This window comes from Desmodus rotundus, chromosome X, assembly GCF_022682495.2.
Source record: "Desmodus rotundus isolate HL8 chromosome X, HLdesRot8A.1, whole genome shotgun sequence".
Taxonomy (NCBI): Eukaryota; Metazoa; Chordata; class Mammalia; order Chiroptera; family Phyllostomidae; genus Desmodus; species Desmodus rotundus.
Genome location: NC_071400.1, coordinates 87,033,984 through 87,056,360, shown reverse-complemented (window position 1 = coordinate 87,056,360; position 22,377 = coordinate 87,033,984). Strand labels below are relative to the sequence as shown.

The 22,377-nt window shown below is 41.5% G+C and overlaps 1 protein-coding gene and 1 long non-coding RNA gene across 3 annotated transcripts in view; both read left to right on the top strand.

Moving 5' to 3' along the window:
- Nucleotides 1-705: 705 nt before the first annotated feature.
- LOC128779979 (uncharacterized) lies at nucleotides 706-8,064 on the top strand. The gene is made up of 3 exons (XR_008425995.1): nucleotides 706-1,036; nucleotides 2,610-2,676; nucleotides 5,439-8,064. It is a non-coding gene; the product is annotated as an uncharacterized lncRNA (long non-coding RNA).
- Nucleotides 8,065-14,872: 6,808 nt separating this feature from the next.
- Nucleotides 14,873-22,377, top strand: part of PDK3 (pyruvate dehydrogenase kinase 3) — a 67,638-nt gene continuing 60,133 nt past the window's right edge. The window contains exon 1 of one of the 2 annotated variants that reach the window (XM_024569786.4): nucleotides 14,873-15,203. In XM_024569786.4, the coding sequence (XP_024425554.1) occupies nucleotides 15,098-15,203 (106 nt within the window). In that variant the 5' untranslated portion in view covers nucleotides 14,873-15,097. The remainder of the gene's footprint in view (nucleotides 15,204-22,377) is intronic. The other variant, XM_024569787.4, reaches the window with a different exon arrangement.

Here is a 22,377-nt window from a genome sequence, read left to right as displayed (position 1 = left end):
ACTACAGAGTATATGTGCACACTGGAGGATAGACTAATTGAAACTATTTACAAGAGGATCTCAGAAAGAGTTACCATGTAGTCAGTAAGATGATGTGTATGGAGTATGTATGGTGTATATTTTGTAGCAGAGTTCAGAATTTGTTCCAGAAAACTTTGCAAAAATTTTACCCTACTGGGCATGGGAGGTGTGGTAGGCTGAATAATATCCCCTCCCGCAAAGATGTTCACATCCTAATCCCTGGAACAACTGTGAATATGTTACCTCATATGGATAAAGGGACTTTGCTGATATGATTAAGGGTCACATGAGGATTAAGATGGGGAGATGATCCTGGACTATCTAGATGGGCCCAATGTAATCACCAAGGTTCTCATGGAAGGGAGGCAGGAGAGTCAGAAAAGGAGATGTGATGATAGAAGCAGAGATTGGAGTGATGCACAGTCATGAGCCAAGGAACCCAGGCAGCTTCCAGAAGTTGGAAAAGGAAAGAAAATTCTCCTCTACAGCTTCCAGAAGGAATGCACCACTGCCAACTCCTTGATTATAGGACTTTTGACCTTCAGAACTATAAAAGAATAAATTTGTGTTGTTTTATGCCCCCAAGCTTATGGCGATTTGTTATAGCAGCAATAGGAAATTAATATAGGAGGACTCAACAGGGTGTTTTCAACTTGATGAGCATGGTTTGGTGAGTGAGAATGTTGGAATAACAACTGGTGGGAATTTTCAAAGAGTCAGTTACTGTACAGATTTTTCCTGAGAGCCTGCTATCAGCTTGGAACTGAGACCTCAGTGGTGGACAAATAGCCACGGGCTCTGGTGATGTGGAACTTATAGCCACAAGGGGAAGACTGGCATTAAACCAAAAATTGCTATCAATTAACTTCAAGGGTACAACGTGCTATAAAAGGAGTACTGTGTGGTGCTATGAGAGTGATTAAAAGGAGACCTAGTCCATCTGGATGGTCATGGAAGGTTTTCCTGAGGATGTTTCAGGCAGACTCTAAGGATGAGCAGGAGTTAGCTGTCTCAGGTTGGTGGGGGTGGGAAGAACCTTTCAGACAGGAAGAAGGGTATTTCCAAAAGCTCTAGGCTGGCAAAACATGGCATTTTAAGGAGTTAAAATAAATGCAATATTGTTGGAGCAGACTGAGTAAAAGCTAGAGCTGTATAAGAGGAAATGGAGGGGTGAGTAGGAGCTAGACTAGGCAGGGCCTTCTAGGCCATTTGAGAAGAGTGTCATGGCCATATTTACCTTTTAAAAGATCACTTAGACTGCAGTAGATGACAGAGTGGAGTGATGGGCAAGAGAAGATGCTGGGAGACCAGTTCTAAGGGCACTGCAATAGCCCATGTGAGAAGAATGGTAGCCCTGGCCAGGATGGTGGCAATTTTTGGGATGGAGAGAAGTAGAAGGATTCAAGAGACATAGAGGACAGAGAATCAAAAGACTTGACGACTGACACAGTGTGAGAGGTTTTATTTATTTAATTAATTTATTTTTTTTAATTTTAATTTTTTATTGTTTTTCAATTACAGTTGTGTGCCTTTTCTCCCCATCCCTCCACCCCACCCCAGCTGAACCCCCCTCCCTCCCCCACCTCCACCCTCCCTGTGTGAGAGGTTTTAGAGAGGGAGGTATCAAGGATGAAGTCTAGGCTCTTAGTTTAAGCAACCCACTCAACAGAGCTACCATTTTCTAAGGACGGGAATAATACTGGAAGAGAAGAATTTTGGACAGGAAGATCATGAGTATAATTTTGACATGTACAGCTTGAGGGGGTCACTGAGACATTCCAGTGGAAGTGGCAAGTACGCATTTGCATATATAGAGGCAAGAGATTCAAATTTGGGAGTCAGAAATTTAATGGTAAGTGAAGCCATGTGGGTAGTGGAGATTGCCTAGGAAGAGAGAAACAACTAAGAAGAAGGCCTAGGAAAGAGGTCTAAGGAACCCTAAGATGAAGCAGAGGATCAGATGTCAGAAAAAGAGACCTGGAAATGACTAGCAAGCAGGGAAAAAAACAAGGAGGGTGTGGAGCCACTGAATTCAAAGGAACAGAGGGTTTTTCAACAAGAAGGAAGTGACCATGAGGTCAAGGAAAATAAGGACTAAAAAGTATCCCTTGTACTTGAAGATCATTGGTGACCACATGAATTTGATGCGGAGGTGGGGGTGGGGGGTGGGAATGGGAACAGAACCTAGGAATTGTCATCTCTTCTGAGTGTTTCTGGCAGTTGTTACAACAGGATCTTCAGGACAAGCTGCATGGTGGTGAGAAGTCCACCACAAAAGTATACATGCACATTTACTTTGCCCTCCTGGAAAGACAAATGTACGTGGTGGACAGGACTCCAGATCTTCACTGCACTTCCTTGTTCACTTGTCTCCTAGGCCAGGATTACTCCACCACTTGCTCTACCTCTTAGCTCCCTAGTCCTCGCTTGCTGCCATCTTGGGCTCCAGCCTTGATTATTCTGAGACTTGAACCATGAACTCACCCTCTCTCTTTCTTCCTTTCATTCTCCTAGTGTTATTAGAGAGATTTTGTGTTTCTATGCAATTTGAGTTAATCAACATTTTATTGCAACTGTTTCTTATCCAGGGTGTATGCAGTGGTTCTTCACCAGGAACATGGCCAGTCCTGTGAACAAAAGACACTTGGATATTAGGTAGGTAAGTTCAGGGAGAAGTTTAAGGGGGGGATACAGTAAGTCTTTTACCTCATGAGGAGCCCAGAGGCTACTGGGAAAGCCAGCAGAGTTGCCCCAGGTTAAAGATTTAAATAATGGGAAGAGAAAATGCTCCTCTACTTTTTTTTTTGCCTGCTGAAGTTCAGCTTATACCTAATTCAGATGGAGTTCCTTGACCATGACTATGAGGTATATATAGGAATCCAACTTTGTCTGCCCCATGAGGCAACAGAGCATAAGAATGGGAATAGGAACAGGTGTTCCTCAGGTCATGCTGCCAAATAAAACTCACCCAAGACAAAAGTGACTTTCTCACTGAAACCAGAGTGACAACAGGAATGCTGAGAAGAAAAAAAAATGCAGTGAAAGAATGAAGCCATTTTGAGGGAAAGGAATAAATGAAGAAAAGGGTTATACAGGGAGTTACACAGGGAGAAACAGAGTACAGCTCTGGCTTATGAAATAAGCTTGAGTGCTGAAACAATAATTGGAGTAATTGGCAAATAATATCAGAGTTCTGAACTCAGTTTTGAACACAAACATTGCTTTTTGCAAACTTGGGGGTGGTTCCCCCCTTCACTGTTTCCTCTGCTCTTCAGATTTAGAAATTATTCTCTCAAGTAAAACAAAATTATTTTCTCTCATTTTCTGGAAAGTGCTGGTCCTAACTCTTCCCTAGGGATCTATTGAATAAGTTAGTACTTGAGGAATGATAGCCGTGGGTGACTACACTGACATCAATAAATAATTGAGTATTGTAGTCAGAGTTCTTCTCATACACTCATGATCTCCTTTGTAGAGATCAGCTGAAGTCCAGCCCTCTCACTTTACATATGAGGAACTGGGCATGGAAAGATGAAGCGATTTCCCCAAAACCACAGAGCTAGTTTGTGGCAGATGTAGGCCTGGAACTTCAAGGTCAGGTGTCAACGAGGCTATGCTGTCATGCTCGAATGTATCAGAACAGCAGCAGCCCCATAACTGAAAGCTTCCTGAGGCCAGGAGGGTACCATCTCCAGTTCTCGCAACAAACCTTTAAAGGAAGCCTTAGCACTCCCATTTTCTAATGAGAAAACCAAAGCTCTGAGAGGTTAGATAATTCACCTAAGACCACATAGACAGTAAATAATATGGAACAGCCTGATATTGAGGGATGACAAGGAGGGATTATAAGTATCTAGGGATGATCCTACACCTCAGCAAGAACAGATGATGGCCTGGCCTGGTGTCGTGAGGAATGCCTAAAGGCCTACAACCACCAAAATGATCAACCCAACTCCTTGCCATGGTGCCTAAAGGTTGCACTTGGAGCTACTGCTAGGAAACAATAGTCTTGAGGAAACGGGACACTGAAGAGTTATGTTTTGTTGGGAAGGGAAACTATGAGAAGCAAGGAGAACTTTTCAGGCCCAGTAGGATGATACCAGTCATATGGAGGCAGCGTGAAGAGAAGGGGTCTCTGAAGAAAGAATTGATACTAACCAGCTCAGAATGGCATCTAGAATGAGGCTGGGTGTTTGAGCCCCTAACTGGGCTGAGGCGCTTGGGGAGCTTGATAGCACACATTTATAGAATTTGACCAATATGCTGCGACTGTATTATTTTTGGAAGGGGTCTGTAATTACATACAACTGAATTAATAATAGCCCTGGGCTCAAGATACACAGGCCCATGCTCGGTTATCTTTTAAAATAAATACATAAATAATACGAACACCCATGAACTCAACACCCAAACCAAAAACTAGAACATTCGATGGAACTGTCTGATAATCCCAAACTTTGATGAGGATGATATAGATTAACATCTCTTATTCATCCATGGGAATATAAATTGGATTAATCAATTTGCATTATCTTGGAGTGTTAAACATGCTTACAGAATCTATAAGCATGTCCAAAAATAACATTCGCATCAGCCCTGGTTACTATTTGTATTCACTAGCGAAATAACTAACAAGAAGGAAGGAGAGAGAGAAATGAAAAACTACAAGCAGCCTAAATTACTCCTATGCCTACACACATATTATAAAATAAATCTTTGTAATGTAAAACAATACTAAGTGCAAAAGGCCAGTTGCAAAAGTCTTCTTACAGCATAGTACTCTTATTCTGAAGTTCCACATAATAGAAATGAAATAATATAAGCATACATATGTGCGTGATAAAGTAATTATTTGTAAAAGCCAGGGAAGCATACAATTCTGGGTAGTGTACATAGTGAGCCAAAAGTGCTAGGAAAATGCCTCGTCCTCCATCCCCACAGGAATGGGTGGACAAATACCCCCGCTCCCTTGCCTCTCTGGCTAGGAAAACACAGACGAGTGTCGGGAGCTTCCAACAGTTCCCCAGTGGGGTGGAGCTGCAGTGACCTGCAGGGTAACTTGCCTGATTACAAGCCCTCTGATGGCTGGCTTCCCTGCACCCTGGTGGTGTTTGCTTGGCATCATCTCACAAATAAGCGACTTGTACCCACTCTGCTTTGAGGAAAAACCCAAACTAATCTCATATCTAAGATCTTAATGATGATACTTGTAGCTTGAACATGGAACTCTGGAAATATTAATGGAAGAGCCAGTTTTAAATGTTGAAAGTAGGACCTCATCTAAGTGCTTTTACCAACAATCCAGTATTATATGTCATCCAGGTATGAGCTAGGGGTCCCCATGCTTCCAGGGACTGAGGTTAAATGTCCTTTCCTGCTCTCATTCTCTTCTCTGTGTGTCCCCACCCCATCCTCAGATCCCACAGTCCATCACAGTCTCCAGAAGTCCCCAGGATTTCTGCTGGAACTATGCTCTCTGAGATACCTCTGCCATTTGGCTCTTCTGCCTGCACAGCTGCTACTGAACTGGACAACTCCTTCAACAGAATCCGCCAGGAAAACATCACCACAAACAAGCATTTGTGAATGAAGTATCAGTTACAAAATTGGTGGGGCCCTGGTCCAGTGGCTCAGTTGGTTGGAGCATTGTCCCTGTGCACCAAAATGTTGTGGGTTTGATCTCTGGTCCCAGCGTGTATGGGACACAACAAATCAATGTTTCTCTCTCACATTGATGTCTCTCTCTCTCCCTTCCTCTCTCTCTAAAATCAATAAATATATCCTCAGGTGGAGAACATTATGCTAAGTGAAATAAGCCAGTCAGAGTAATACAAATACCATATGATCTCACTCATATATGGAATCTAATGAACAAACTGACAAGCAAAGTAGAGACAGACATAGATGGAGAGCAGGCTGACAGCTGAGGAGGGCAGGGTAGGGGGTGGAGGGATTAGGCAAAATGGAAAAAGTACTGTGGACATGGACAACAGTCCTACAGGGGGAAGGGGGGTATAAGGGGACTAAATGGTAATGGAAAAAATACAATAAAAACAAAATTGGTTTTATATTTTATTTATTTATTTGTAGAAAGAGGGGAAGGGAGCAAGAAAGAGAGGGAGAGAAACATCAATGTGTGGTCGCCTCTCACGCCACCCCCCGCCCCCCAACTGGGGACCTGGCCTACATGCAAGCCAGGCACATGCCCTGATTGGGAATCAAACCAGTGACCCTTTGGTTTGCGAGCCATCACTCAATCTACTGAGCCACACCAGCCAGGGCTAGTTTTATTTATTTTTTAAATGAGGCTTGTCTGTGGGAAGCAATTTCAATTTTAGAGGACATGTTTCCTCCCACTTTTTCTTTTGGCATCACTTCCTCTGCTTGTTTAGATTTTCAAGTCATGGCAGACAGAAAAGCCTTGGCAACTGAATAACACCCTGAACAATTATTCAGTGTTGCATTTACTGGCTCTACCATACTTCAGTAGCTGGCCTTGGGCAAGTTACATAGCTTCTTTGAGCCTTGATTTTCTCATCCGTAAATGGGTATACTCATGTGTGCTTTGCAGGATTACTGTACCTAACACAGCTCTGGCACAAAGAAGCCCAGCAGCAAATGTAAGTGACCTTTTCTATATAAATAGGAGTATAAGGGAAACCCTACAATATATTGAGCACAGCACTGCCCAGTAGAAATCTAATGTGAGCCTCAAATGCGGGTCATGGATGTAATTTTACATTTTCTAAAAGCCACACCAAAAAGGGTAAAAAAACCAGATGAATTTAATTTTAATACTATATGGGGTGGGTACAAGTAGGTTTATAGTTGTCATGAAGGTTATGATTGTTACAGTAGCATTATTAACTCAACAAGAATAAACTCTGTGTTTTGTATACTCATAACTAACTGTAAACGTACTTTTGTTGACCGCTGTATTGACTTAATCAACTTAACCAATATATCAAATGCTATCATTTCAGCATATAATCAATATAAAAATTAATAATGAGATAGTTTGTATTCTTTTTTTTTACACCAAGTCTTTGAAATCCAGCATGAATTCTACACTTATAAAACATCTCAGTTTGGACCAGCACATTTCAAGTGCTCCTAAGCCCCACGTGGCCAGTGCAGCCTTAGTACTTCTGATGGGATTGCATCTCTTTAAATTTTGACTTGATGTTTAGTGGAAGTGCTGGGCCCAGTCCTGTTCCTGTAATATCACTAATTTATAGCTGCCTCATACATCAGACAGAACATGGAGCCAATTATCCTAGAGCAGGAAGCCCCAATCTCTTTGTGAGGAATGGCTATTTTTCGTTTCCTCAGAACTTTCGAACCTCCAAAATGTTAGGATAAGTGGATAGAGGGGAAGGTGACAACAAAATTCCAGTGGCCTGGGGGAGGAGACCTTCCTGGTAGCTACACACTCCTCACTGATGGAAATCTAAGCAACTTGGGGACTGACTGAAGTTTGCTGTCACGTTTGCTGTTGGCGATCATGATGGTTGGGTGGCAGGGAGGCTGCACCTTGACGAACAGCCTGGATGGATGAATGCTGTACTAGACTTGCTGGTGTAAGAAACACCAAGTTTTCCAGATACTAGATGGCATCTTAGATGTCAGAGTCCACTGCAAATAATGGTTCATGCTCAGTTAATTATGGGCACTAAGTAAATATTAATAGAAACTGATAAGACCGTGTTTGGTATAGAAACAGAAAAGCAGTAAACTCTGACAAGTCTCTGCATAGCTAACCTTCATTTATTGGAGCAAAGGAGAACTGAATAAGGCCTTTCATGTTATCTATCCTTGGTTCATATTTTTGGAACTTGCTCCCTCCAGGGACTCCAAGGATTTCTTAAATGTCAATCTAACCAAGGTATGACTCAAAGCACTCTTTAGTGGTTCTTGTGTTGTTGACATTTTTTGTTCTGTTTCCTTCCAGACTTTTTTCTATAAAGTTTTTGTGATCTCTTCATAGCTGAGCTCAAACTTAATATATAATTCTGTATCTCACTTTTACCAACTTATAATGTTTGCATTTTCCATGTTTTCATATTGACTTCATATACTGTATTTTTAATGATGGTATAATGGTCCACTGAGTGTATGTGCCATGATTTATGTAACCATTCTCCATTATTATTTCCCTTCTGGATAGTACAGGATATAATTTTCTTCTATAACACTTGGGCACCAGAAACATTACCATTCTTTATTCTTTAAAATTAAATTAAATCTGGGTTAGGCTAGAAAGTTAGGCTACATTTCACATATGTACCCAAGCTGGCCTAAACCATAAAAGAGATGCACAGGCCTCTAACTGGAAGTTCAGAGGAGGTTTCAGGGTTGGTCTGGTTCAGTTGCCTGACAACATCATTGAGGATCCAGGTTCTTCCCGTTTCTGCACGGTTAGCTTCACCTTGGTACAAGATGGTTGTCAACTGATGCCACATGCTTCTTTGTGTGCATTCAGAGATGGGGAATAGGTAGAAAGATAGAGGGGGGGGATGGAGAGAGAGAGAGAGAGAGAGAGAGAGAGAGAGAGAGATTCTTCCAGAATCTCCCTCCAAATAGCAAGTAAGTTTTTTTCACAGTCACCCCCAGGAAATGTCTCCTCTTTACCCATTGTCCTAAATTGGGTCATATGCCCATCCCCGCACCAAGAGCCATGGTCAGAATTAAGCTCATTAGTCTTTAAATTGAGACATATATCTCATTCCTACAAATAAAGCAGGCTATTTTCCTCCAAAAGTACAAATGCACTGCATAGGGAAGTAAACATAGTTACCAATGGAAGAAGTAATATATTTGTAGAGATCACTAAAACGTCTCCTATATCTTCCAACTTCTGTTTTCAGCCCTAGAAACCAAAGCACCCAGCTATACAAACACAGCTAATGAAGTTCCCAAGGCACAGCAGTCCTAAGCCCACACCCAAAGTCTCCCCCACTCCCCCCGTTGTCTTTTAGGTGAGGGAAGATCAGCTACCCATTTCTCTTGACCCTCCAAGAGCAACAAAAACAAATCACAGATTTAATTTCTCAATACAGTATCCTGTTACACCATCTCTGTACTTAAGTTTTTTCTGACCTCCTTTGGGGAGAGAGGAAGACAACTAAGACTGGACACCTTCCTTAATTAGAAATGAAAGGGCCAGTATAAATAGACTTCAAGAGGATTTGCACCATCCAAAAAAGTTTGTCAAAAAAAATCAAGAATCTGGGTACTTGGGAGAATAGAGCTACTGCTTCAAATCACACACATATTTGATTAAAGATAAATTTAGTAAAACTTTATTAAGTAACCCTCACTCCTCTAGTTCACTGATCTTCACACTTTAAAATCCCACTCTTAAAATAAAAAAAGTGGGCTGGTTAATCTTGGACACAACTGAAATTTCCTTTAATAGGTGAACGAATAAATAAACTATGGTATATCCAGACAATGAAATATTATTCAGCCCTAAAATAAATGAGATATTGAGTCACAAAAAGACATGGAATAATCTTTAATGCACACTGCAAAGTGAAAGAAGCCAAAATGAAAAGGCTACACCTTGTATGATTTCAACTGTAGGACTTCTGGAAAAGACAAAACTATGCATGCAGGCAGTAAAAAGATCAGTGGTTGCCAGGGTCTGGTGGTAGAGATGTATAGGCAGAGCACAGAGGACTTGTGGGCCAGTGAAACTATCCTGCACGATACTATAATGGTGGATATATGTCGTCCAAAGCCATAGACTGTACAACAGCAGGAGTAAATGCAAAGTATGGATTTGGGTTAATAATGATGTGTCAGTGTAAGCTCACTGATTATAACAAATGTATCATTCTGGTGTGCACTGTTGATGGCGGGGAGGTTGTGTGCGTAGGGGCATGCAGGAATTCCCTGTACTTTCAACTCAATTTTGCTGTGTACCTAAAATGATTTTAAATAATTAAGTCTATTTTTAAAAATGCAGGCCAGTATTATGAAAGAACAGAGAATTGAGAGTCAGGAGACCCGGATACAAACCCAGGCTGTCATTTACATGCTGTATAATCTTAATTTTTTTAACCTTTCTGTACCTAAATTCACTCACATGTAAAATGAGGACAATATTAATCCAGAAGATTATTTACTGTGAAGAGACGACCATAGGTACTTTCACAGAGCACACAGTAGGTGCTCAAAAAATGCTGATTGAGCCCTGGCTGGTGGGGCTCAGTGGCCTGAGTGCCAGCCTGTGAAGCAAAGGGTCACCAGTTTGATTCCCACTCAGGGCACATGCCTGGATTGCAGGCCAGGTCCCCAATAGGGGATGCACAAGAGGCAACCACACATTGATGTTTCTCTCCCTCTCTTCTTCCCACTCTCTCTAAAAATTAAATAAATAAAATATTTTTTAAAATATTGATTGAGAGTGAAGACAGGAGGAGGAAAAGACAGGGAGACCAGGATTTCATAAAGTCAAGAGATATTGGAGGCATTTTATAACAAGATCCATCAATTAATGGTGACAAGATAATCAGCAGTTATTTTTTTTTTACCTCGTATGGTCCATTCCACTTTGGGTTTGGGCCTTTGGCTTTATCAGATTATGATTTAATAAAATTTCCATTATTGCTTCTATTCTTCAGAACACTACCCTTGCCTTTGTTCTCTATTGAGAGCTCATGGGAAGGAATGCAATTTGTGGTAGGTTTTGTTGTTACTGTTGTTGGTTTTCATTTATTTAATAGATATTTACTGTGAACCTGAATGGTGACTGATAGTTATGCTGCACGCTGGCGATGAAGCACTGAATAAGCTAGACTTAGGCCCACAGAGCTTATGCCTAGTGCCGAAGATAGGCATTAATTGACTTATACCAGAGTGTTTTGAGTGTTACAGTGGGAAGTACAAGAGAATCAGGAAACCATGTAGATAACAAGGGGAACAAATCACCTTTATGGTCAGGAAAGGCCTCCCTTCTAAATGCTGAGTATGCTGAGGTCTGAGGCATTAGCTAAAAGGAATAGGGCGTTGGATTAGAGCATATAGGGCAGGACAGCAGGTTCTTACCTTTGAGTATGCATCAGAGTGAGTTAGCTATTGCTGCATGACAAATCAGCCAAAAATTTATCAGATAGAAACAGCAAACATTCATTACAACAAACTGTGAGAGGTTTCTTAGGTCAGGAGCCCAGAAGCTGCTTAGCTGAGTGCTTGTGACTCAGGGTCTCTCACAAGGTTACAGTCAAGGTGCAGGACAAGAGAGGGCTCTGCTTCTAAACTGACCTGCTTCCAGGCTCACTCTTGTGGGGTTTCCCAACAGGGCTGCTTTGCAGCATGGCAGGTGGCTTGTGAGACAGAGAGAAAGAGAATATGAACCTCAAGGTGGGAGCCACAGTGTTTTCTCAAATGTTCACTTTATTATTATTAGTTTTGTAATACTTGTCCTCTAAATGTTCAGTAGTTATTCTATGGATATAAAATTTGTTTACTGATATCCTATTTTTTCATTTATATTATTTGAAAATATTTTATTTTACATTTTTTAATCAAAAGGTACTTATATGTCCCTGTTTTATTGAGATATAATTGAGATATAACTTCATATAAGTTTAAGGTATACAACATAATGATTTGATATCTGTATATATTGTGAAACGATTACCACAATAAATTTAGTTAACATCCATCAACTCACATAGTTATAAATATTTTTCCCTTGTGAGAACTTTTAAGATCTGCTCTCTTAGCAACCTTCAAACCTCCCAGTTATAAGATAAATAAGTTTTGGGTATGTAACATGCAACATAATGACTATAATCAACAGTACTGTATTGTATAATTGACTATTTTTAGAACAGTTTCAGAATTACAGCAAAATTGAGAAGATAGTACAAAATTGAGACAGCACACAGTTCCCATACTCGCATTATCTTGGTACATTTGGTACACTTCATGAACAAATGTTGATACATTATTATTAAACAGAGTTGGTCCAAAGTCCATCCTTTGTTCAGAATTCCTTGGTTTTTACCTAATGTCCTTAAATCTGTTCCAGAATCCCATCCAGGATAGTAAGTTATGATTAGTTCTCATGTCTCCTTAGACTTCTCTTGGATGTGAGAGTTTGTAAGATTTTCCTTGTTTTTAATGACCTTTATAATTTTGAGGAATTACTGGTCAGGGATATTGTAGGACTGGAGTTCTACAATACTGTAGGACTGTAGGACAGGAATATTGTATGATGGAAGGCAAAGATTAGTGCCTAATCTTTGAAGTGGGATCTCATCACTCTGGCCATCCTTTATTTGTTAGAAGCAAGTACTACTAAATCTCTTGAGGGGAGGAATATTAAAGAATTTGGGGCTATATCTTTAAAACCCCCATAGCTTGCCAGGCCTCACCCCCAGAGTTTCTGATTCAGTAGATCTAGAGTGGGGTCCAAGAATTTGCTTTCTAACAAGTTCCCAGGTAACTCCCTTGCTGCTGGTCCAAGGATCTCACTTTGAAAGCCACTGGGATTGGGGCCCCTGGGAAAAGACCTTGGTGTGTACAGGAATATAAAAAGTTCATCAGGATCTATTTATTTATCTCGAGATCTGTCTCTTATAACTACAACCTGCACCGAAATCAACCCACTGGTTTAGCTTCTGAATTTTGCCTATTAACACGAAACTATTAGCTAAAAATACATGTTGCTGTATAAAACATGTACAATATCTTGTGTTTTTATTAGATATGATTTATTTCATTTGATTGTCACAAATACCAGGGAGAGAAATCGGGTATCTTCCTCTGATATAAGGAGTAACTGGGACACAGAAAGTCTAAATGACCTGTGTAAGGTCACACAGCTAGTTAATGACAGAACCAAGCTCAGGACTGGGTCATGTGAGCCCTGGACCAGCACAGTTTCTATTACACCACGCTCTTTCACATTGTTTCCAATTCTAAGATTTGCCACGTTTTGGACAATCATCAATAAAACTATGCACATGACAGTTTAGGTAATCAAATGAACTGAATACATTGATTTAAAGTAGCATTTTGTTTAGTGGAAAAGGAAGGAGTGAAACAAGTGATTTTCAAGCTCAGAAAGATCAGCAGCATTTGTAGCTTAAGTTGGGAAAACCTTCCTCTTCACCAATAATGAATTCTCCCTGCTCACTAACTCCCACAATAGCCACCAAGTACATTCTGCCTCCAGGTAGCATCTGACAAAGTCACCACAGGCCACAGGTCTTCTTCTCTGCCCACATGGGCTGACCAACAGGATTGCTTAGCTGTGCCAGCAGAGCTCCTGGTTGAAGAGGTTGTTAGTATGTCTCTTTTAGGCTTTGGTTTGGATGGAAAAGACCTGGTAGTCTGTATACGGTACCACTACCAAGATGACTTGAAAATTTAGAAGTGGGGAAGACCATTGCTGTCTTTGAGTGCATGTATTACTGTTCTTTAAGTTCAGAGTAGAGATGCAATTGAATTGGATGCATACCCATTGAAGGCACAAAAGCTAAGTACCAGTAGCTACACACCAATAATCTTATTCAGTGAGAAAACCAGTCCAATCAGAGCAAAGGAGTGGTTTCTAGCTACAGTTTTACCTTTCCTTAGAGAACATGCTGCCTTTCATTTTAGTTGATGTTTACACGTTGCAAAAAATAAAATAAGGTTTGGTAGAAATGGTTAAAGCAAGCAGTAGTTCATATATTCACATTAGGAAATAATGATTTCACTGAATCCTGAGTTCAAGTTCACTCTTATGTAGACAAAGAATACCAACACATGGAGTAAGCATAGACTTTTTGTCCCAAAGTAGCGGTGCTGGTGGTGGGGAAGCAAGAAACAGGGAGCTGTCGTATGGTAGTGGCATTGATAAGGAGGTATGAAATATAGTGCCAATGACCTTAAATTTGATCCTTTCCAGTGGTAGTGGGGGTGGGAGCATGAAACAGAGTCAGTGACCTTACAATTAATCCTGCCTAGTGGTGTTAGGGAGAGTGCACAGGGGATCGTGGGGAGGAGGCACAAAACAAAGTGTCAGGGACCTTAAATTCGATCCTGCCCAATGGTGGTGGTGGGTGAAACAGTCAATGACTTAACAATCTTGTCTAAAGGTGTTGGCCCAGGTGGGAGGGAAGTGGTGGTTCGGGAACAGGGGCAGCGGGTCACCAAACAGACTCAATGACGTAAATATCCTGCCCAAAGGTGTTAGTGAGAGTGGGGGTGAGAGGGTGAGGAGGGGTGGGGCTGGGGGTGGGGCTGGGGGGGGGCAAGACACGAGTCAGTGATGTTACAATTCTGTCCAAGAGTGAGGGGTGGTCACAAAACAGAACCAGTGAGTTTCATTTGATTCTGCCCAAAGGTGATGGTGGTGGTGGTGGTGGCGACGGAGGGCATGAAACAGCCACTATGGTTAAGTGGCAAACAGAATCTAAAAATCAAAGCATCAAGATGTAGGAACACCCTGAAGCACAACAGCCAGCCTCCAGGGAAGGCCTCCTGGAAGAGGTGCCTTTGGCTGAGAGAGGCCTGGAGCGGCGGTCATTCCTTACGTGTCTCCAGGCCTTCTCCCAGCCCCCCTGAACCTCCGCCACCTTTCCGCCACCGAGGACCTAGTCGGAGGCGGGACTTGAGGTACTGGCACTTGCTTGCCCCGCAGAGACCCGGAGCTATAGAGGAAAGAACCCGCGCACGCCACAAAAGAAAGCGAATGCGGCGGCAGCCAATCAGGGGCCGGCGCGTGCGCCCCTCGCGCCCCTCGCGCCCCTCACGCCCCTCGCGCTCCCGCTACCCCCCTTCCTGCTCCCCTCAAGCGCCGTGTACGTGCAGTGGCCGGCTCCGCCCCCGTGGGCGGAGCCTGGGGTAGTCGCGGTCAGCCGGTGGGGGCCGGGGAGGTGCTACTGCCGCTGCTGCCACTGCCGTTGCTGCTGCTGCTGCTGCTGCTGCTACTGCGGCGGCTGCGCCCGCGGCGCCGAGGCCGAGGCTGAGGCCGGGGTGCTCGCTTGGCTAACCTGCCGGATCCGCGCCTCTCGGTTGCACCGGCCCCTGCGGCCGCTTGCGTGTCTCGGCTGGTGCGTGCACTGCCCCGGCGAGGATGCGGCTGTTCCGGTGCCTGCTGAAGCAGCCGGTGCCCAAGCAGATTGAGCGCTACTCGCGCTTCTCGCCATCGCCGCTCTCCATCAAGCAGTTCCTGGACTTCGGTGAGTGCAGGGCCCCGGGCCCCCACAGTCCCCACGGTCCCCACGGCCCCAGGGCGCGGGACTGCTGTCTTCTGGCCCCTCCACTACCGCGGGTCTCCGCAGCTTTAGGGTAAAGTCGTGGGAACCGCGGGCGGGGCTCCGGGCTATCCGGGGACTCTCTTGGGGGCTCTGATTTCGGGGCGCGCGGGGACAAGGCCTTATACCCATACCGGTCGGGGGCCTACCCGTAGATACAGAACCTCATCCCGAACGGGACTCCCCAAACCTGCATGTTTAGCTTCAAATCTACTTGACACAGATCTCCCGGCCCTTAAAACTTCCCAGAGGAATGTGGGTGGCTTTTTCACGTTTTTATTTTTAGATTCTTTCTTTGGTTGGTTAAGAGCTGTTTAGAAACACCTTGAGGTCGTATAAATTATGCAATGGCATTTTGTTCCTTTTCTGCTTTAAGGTGCTGCTGTAGTGTGGCCGACTGTGGCCGGAGTCTCAGGACTCGAACTGCGTTATCTTCTTCGTGTTATGATAAAATAGTTACAGGCCTGTGCTGTCTAAGCCTTAGATGCTGGGGAAGAGGGGACGTGGGGGCTCCCAGCGTAAGAGCAAGGTTTGATACAACCTCGGCCTCAGTGCCAGCACCTTTGCTTGTGCCTCAACTTTTGTGTCCCACCCACCTTCTCCCCTGTTGAGTGGGCTGGGCTGGTGGGTAGCTCCCACGGATTGAGGTGAGAGTACAGCAGACCGGGTGCCCAGCCTGCCTGAGGCCTAGCTGAGATGGGACTAGATTCCACCACCTTATGTTAATTGGATCATGTTTCCCCAGAGTGGTGCCTTTTCAACCGCTGAGTGAATACTCCTAATTACTGAATGCGAGAGAGCTGGTTGTGAAATACCTAAAGTCAAGCAGAAGTGCTCACCCAGGTATCAGAATGGAACTGGGCATCCTTGAAGGAACATAAAAAGGAGCGGTGAAGATGTTCTAAGCTCCCAAGGGAAAATAGCCCATTGTTTATGTCTGTTCATTTCATGAATTTTATGTAAATGTCAAGGAGCAGTCTCAGGTGGACATAAAAACTGAAGTGTGGAATAGGTAGAACACTCGAGGAAGACCCAATATGCAGAATGTGATGTCCATACTGAAGGTGGAATGGGAAGACAGGAATAGGGTAATGTTGAAACCAGATTAAACTTTAAGAAACCAGTTTGCCAGAGAATGATGAGGAAAATCGAAGTTGCATCTTAAACTTAAGTCCCCAAAGCTTTCCAGTAGTTTTACTCTACCATCTCTGACCACTTGTGAGAATTGGAGAGGTTTGAGGCAGCTACTGACTTCAGAGTTTAGAAAGAAAATGTCACTGTGGTTGTGAATAGCATGTTTGCCATCTCTAATTTATGGTTTAGAGAAGATTCTGAAGGTATTAACCTGTCGTTAGGGTAAACTGAGCTAGGCTAATTCACAATAAAGAACAAAAGGAACCCAGAAACTCCCAATTCCTTTCTTCCACCCTCAAAGTCAAAGCAGTAGCTCTAATCACTTGGCGAAATTTCACTGGATTTATTTCTGTAGCCGCTAATACCTACCCATGTTAATAGGTGTCTTGGCAAGGACAGTACAATATTTGATTAGGAACACCGCAGTGGAGGGTAGTGTTATTGTGGAAAACCCCTGGGACTAGTATCTGGAAACAAATGCTCTAATTCTTGCTCTGCCACTACAGTACTCAAGAGTGTGGCCTTGGCTAAGTGACCAAACCTCACTGGGGTTCACTTTCCTCATCAATAAAACGTGAGGATTATATCAGGTAATCTCTAAAGCACAGCTCCAAAACTCTCTGATTGTAATTTCAAAGGAAAAGGAATGAGCTTTTTAGAAGAAAACGACCAAATCTTTTCATAGACATTTCCCATAAAAGGCCTCTAACCTGTTTTGGGAGGGTGGAGGGTTACACTAATCCAGGATAATGGAAGAAGCATAATAATTGAAATCTTTTTCTAGTAAGGAATCTCACAGAAGAACCATATAAGAATTGTAGTGGAATTTCTTACAAACTACAAGCTTGTTTGCAATAATACCCAGAGATGAGTTGGGTGGCAAGAAGCCTAACCTTTGATGAGAACTAGAAGACAGTTGTCACACAAAGGCCATCTCAGCTAATACTTTTCTCTTAGTTCTTCTAGCTCCTGATAGAAGTTCCGTTTAGGCAAGTGATGTGGGAGTTTTATAATTTAGAATGGATGTGGGGGTATTTTTACTGTGAGGAGGAAGAAGAGTAAAGAGGCTTCCTGCCAGTGTAAGATTAGAGAAAACTGCAGGGGAGGACCACCTGAAGTTCTTCAAGGACTCGGAAGGGGAGAACAAATGAGTCATCAGGGTGGGGATGGTGGCAGACTCCTGGGTATATGCTGGCTCCAGAAGGGACAGCTGAATTGGCACCAGTTCGATATATTTTAAAAGACCTGTGGCTCAAGTGAAATAGATGCGTGAACCGTGTTGACCCGCAGGCTGCCACCATGTGAACTCTATGACCTTCTCGCCCTGGCTACTTTACAACAATTTTTGACTAGAATAACTGGGCAGGGACCAGAGAAAGGATATACATGGAATTTTATGTTTTGGTATTTGTTAGAACCATGTCAACAAACACATTGTTGTTTCTATGGCCCCTGGAACAGCTGGATTAGACCAGTGCACCCCTTACTTAAAAAGAGTGAAGACCAAAACTGGTTGTTACTTTAGAAGCAGTGCTTTTATTTTTTAAATTAAATTTATTGGGGTGACATTGGTTGAAACTTATATGATCTTATTAAGCAGTGCTTATATTTTAAAGGACTCTTTCTCAGTCTCAGTACTCTTGACATTTTAGGGCAAGTCACTGTCACAGGGGTGCTGTCCTGTGCGTCTACTGAAGTAGCATCCCTGGCTTCTACCCACTGGATGCCAGTAGTAACACTCCTCCCCCGAAGTTGTGACAACCAAACAGGTCTCCTGAAGTGCCGTGTCCCCTGGTGGAGGCCAAATCACCCTCTGTTGAGGACCACTGCCGTCAAGTATTTAGATCAGTGGTTTGCATGCCTGGGCCCCATCACCCCAACTTCTAATATAAATGGTCTGGGGGTGGGGTGCTGGGCATTGGTATTTTTAGAAGATGCCCAGGTTCTAAAGCATAACCAGGGTTGAAAACCACTAATTCGATGGTTTGGATCTAGAGTACTGTCTGCCTTTTATCCGTGTGCCTTTTTTCTCTACGCCCTTTAAAATGAGAACAGTTTCTTGAACTCAACCTTTTCTTGAAACATGGCCTTCCACACAGCAAAGGGTAGCAAGAATAGCAAATGGTCTAAATGGATCATGAGTTTATAATGGCAATAGTGCCTTCTAAAGGATGGGATTTTGAAAAGTGAAATTTTCTTTTTGGTCTGAGATTATAGTCACATGGTTCCAAATCCAAAGGGTGCTAAAGGACAGAGAAAAGTCAGTTTCCAACTTTTGTTTACTAGCCTCCCTGTTTTTACGTCAACAGCAGCTTATGTTTTTGTGTGTACCTTGCTTTTTAAACTTAATAACTCAGAGAGCTTTCCATAGCTGTATCGGCAAACTTCTTTTCTTTTTTATGGCTTCTGAGAATTTATTTCTATGAGTGTGCTATATAACTCATTAGCTAACTCCCTGTTGATGGTTAGGAGGTCGTTTTGAATCGTTGCTATGACAAGCAGTACTACAATGAATTACTGTGCTTGTATAGATATATATGAAGAATTCCTAAACATAGGACTACTACAACATCAAAGGGCATGTGCATTTGCAATCTTGATAAACATTGTTAACCTGCTTTCCATAGAGGTTGTCTGTTTATCCTCACTAGAAAGAAGTTTAAGTGGGCCTATTTCCTTACACATTCACCACATTTTTGTCAAACTTCGGATTAGCGAAAAATGGTATCTAGATGGCATTTTTTCTCTTTGAGGAAACATTTGTTTACTTGACCTTTTTTATGGAAGATTTTAAGCATGCATAGAAGTAGAGAGTAAAGGATGATGAATTCCCGGGTTCATTGTATTGCTATCCACCAACTGGTTGTCTGCAGATGTTGTGTGTGTGAGCGAGCAGTCTGTTAGATTTTCCTTATCAATGTCATGCTTGTTTTAGAAGGAAATATTTTTCTGTATTAAGACCAACAGATCCTTCAAATTATGTGTTCTTTAAAGATTTGTTAGAATACCCATGAAAACTTTTAAACCTAGTGTGTTTTGGAGGCTCTCATTGTTTGACAACTTTTGGAATTGATCTGTGTAGCTTTCCTGTTTCTTCTACAGGCCCTTTTGATATATTTCTCTAGAAAATTACCGTAGTTATTGAGATTTCACGTGAATCTGCATAGCTGAGATAGTAGTCTCTTATCAGCCTTAATTTTCTCTGTGGCTCTTTCCTTTCTGTTTCTTTTGTATTTGTTCTCTCTCCTTTCTTGGCTAGATTAGATGGTGGTTTATAGCAATGATTTTCAACCCATGTGCCCCAATAATTTTTTAAATGTGCAATTCGTGACTATTTAGTCAGGAGCAATGACTTCTTTTCCCTTAGATTGTCAAATTAAAAAAATGACAACAACTAACACAACAATAGCCGTCTGGTGGGAATGAATCAAAATTATACCTATTTTTTTTGTTAGATTGACAAAAACATATTTTTTTGGTGTGCTGCAGAATTTTAGTAATTGGTTTAAGTGTGCCATGAGATGAAAAAGGTTGAAAATTGCTGGTTTATATGATTGAATCCATTTATTAGTTTTATGACTTTTGTTTCTGGTTCATTTGACTTTCTTTTCTGCTTCGTTGTTTATTTCAGCACATAGGGCTACAGTTTTGTAGCCCTAATTTTCTTTATGTTTAGTTCTGCTGCACTGTGGTCAGAGGATGTTATCTGAATCATTATTTAATTTATTGATGTTTACTTTGTAGTCCAATATTTGGTCATTTCTTGTGATTGTTCTTTGGTCAGTAAAGAGAAGGTTACACTCTCTTCTCAGGTTACAGAGTTTGATATGTCAAATGTACCATATTAATTATGTTATTGAAATTTTCTCTACTTTTACTTTTTGAATCTACTTGCTCTGCCGTGGCCCAAAAGAAGGTCAAGTCTCCTAATAACATGATTCTGTTTCTTCATCTGTTGCCTGTGGTTTTTGCTTTGTGCCTGTTGATGCTATGTTTGCTGTGTAGATTTTGTTACCTGTCGCGTCCTCGTTGTGAGATGTACCATTTAGCGAGAGTGCTGACTTTTCACCAGCCTAATGCTTTTTGGCCTGGTCAACCGTATTTGACATTGAGATCTAGAACTTGATTTTCTTCTCTTTTATACTTTCTGGTATAAACGAGAAGAAAACTTCCTGGCATTGCCATCCTTTTATATTCAGAATTAGTTTGCTTACATATTACCTTGAAATATAGTATAAAGTTAAGTTTTGCTTTGTGAATCATAGTTTTTCTTTTATGTGGTTAAGTTTAACCAATTTATGTTTATTGAGATGACAGATCTGCCGTCTGTTATGATAAACATCTATAATTTTCTTTTGCTTTCTGTTTTTAATACCTTAATTTTCTACAATATTGTGTATCTTATTTGCCTTATTATATTTCTTTTAATAATTAGGTTTGAATTTTTGGTTCCAGTGATTGTCTTCATAATTATTTCTTTAGCCTTCTGTGTCCACTCTGCTCAGCTCCAGCCACTTGAGCCTGTTGAGCTCCTGAAATGTGGTTGGTGTGGCTGAGAAACCAAATTGATTTAATTGTCATTTAAACGTAAAACTGATACTTAAATCAGTTCATTGGAAAACTTTTAAGTGTGTTTGGAACAATTTGGGTATGTGAATCTACCTTAACTATTGATGAAATCTAACTATATCAATAGGTCAATAATTTCTGATAGAAATTTAGCTTTGAATTGACAGTGTAAGAATAAAATGCAGACAATTGTTACTGAATAAAAATAAATTAATTAATTAAAAAATAAAATAAAAAAGAATAAAATATACACTGGATTTCATAGACTTTTTATATTAAAATAGTCAAATATCTCAATATATTTTTGTATTAATTCTCCATTGAACTAATTATCTTTTGGATATATTAGAATAAATAAAATGTCAAAAGTTTTACTTCTTTTTATATTAACGTGGCTCCTAGCAAGTTTAAAATTACACATGTGGCTCACGTTATATTTCTATTGGACAATGAGGCTTCAGATAATATATATATTTATTAGGAGTAATGGGAACATAACATTTTAATAGTCAGAATAAACATTTATTGATTGATTTTATTTCTCAATATAACTTTTCCTTTTTTCCCCTGAAACCTGTTACTCTCGGGATTTTGGGACCAATTTATTGTCTTTGGGAGTTAATGTTATGGTAGTTCTTTATTATATTTGCGAAAGTTTGAGGTCTTTCTATTAAGTAATTGTTATGAATTAAAAGTTCTCTTAGTGCCCTGGCTGGTGTGACTCAGTAGATTGAATGCCGGCCTGCAAACCAAAGGGTTACTGGTTTGATTCCCAGTCAGAGCACATGCCTGGGTTGTGGGCTGTGTCCCCAGTGGGGGGCGCATGAGAAGCAACCACACATTGATGTTTCTCTCCCTCTCTTTCTCCTTCCCTTCCCCTCTCTCTAAAAATAAATAAATAAAATATTTTAAAAAATTCTCTTAGTGATATAAGAAAAGAAGAACTTGGGCTGTTATGACAAAATAAAATAGAACCTTCTGAATCTTGAGTGAGTTCATAGGAAACCGAATTGATTCACATTTGCATTCAGACGTGCTTTTTATCATTCATCATTTTTTGCCCTTCCTTCTGATTCCTTCATTAATCACTTTTATCCCTCCTTGCAGACTTACTTCTACTTGTTTTATTTTCCAATTCCTTTGCACTTGTGTTTTTCATAGCTGCACTTTTTGTATTAAAAGCATTTGCACCTGCCTTCTGTTATTTTATTCTAAACTGTTTCTTTTCAGAGGGTGGGCCCTTGCTTCCTCGTAACCTGTCACAGCCTCCTCCTGTCTGCAGCCTCCTCGGATGTTTTGCTCTCTGCACAGAATGGGTGCTAAATAAATGGCAATTACTGACTCCATACAAAGGTTATTAAACATTCTGTCACTTTGAGTCAGTTGTTATATAAGT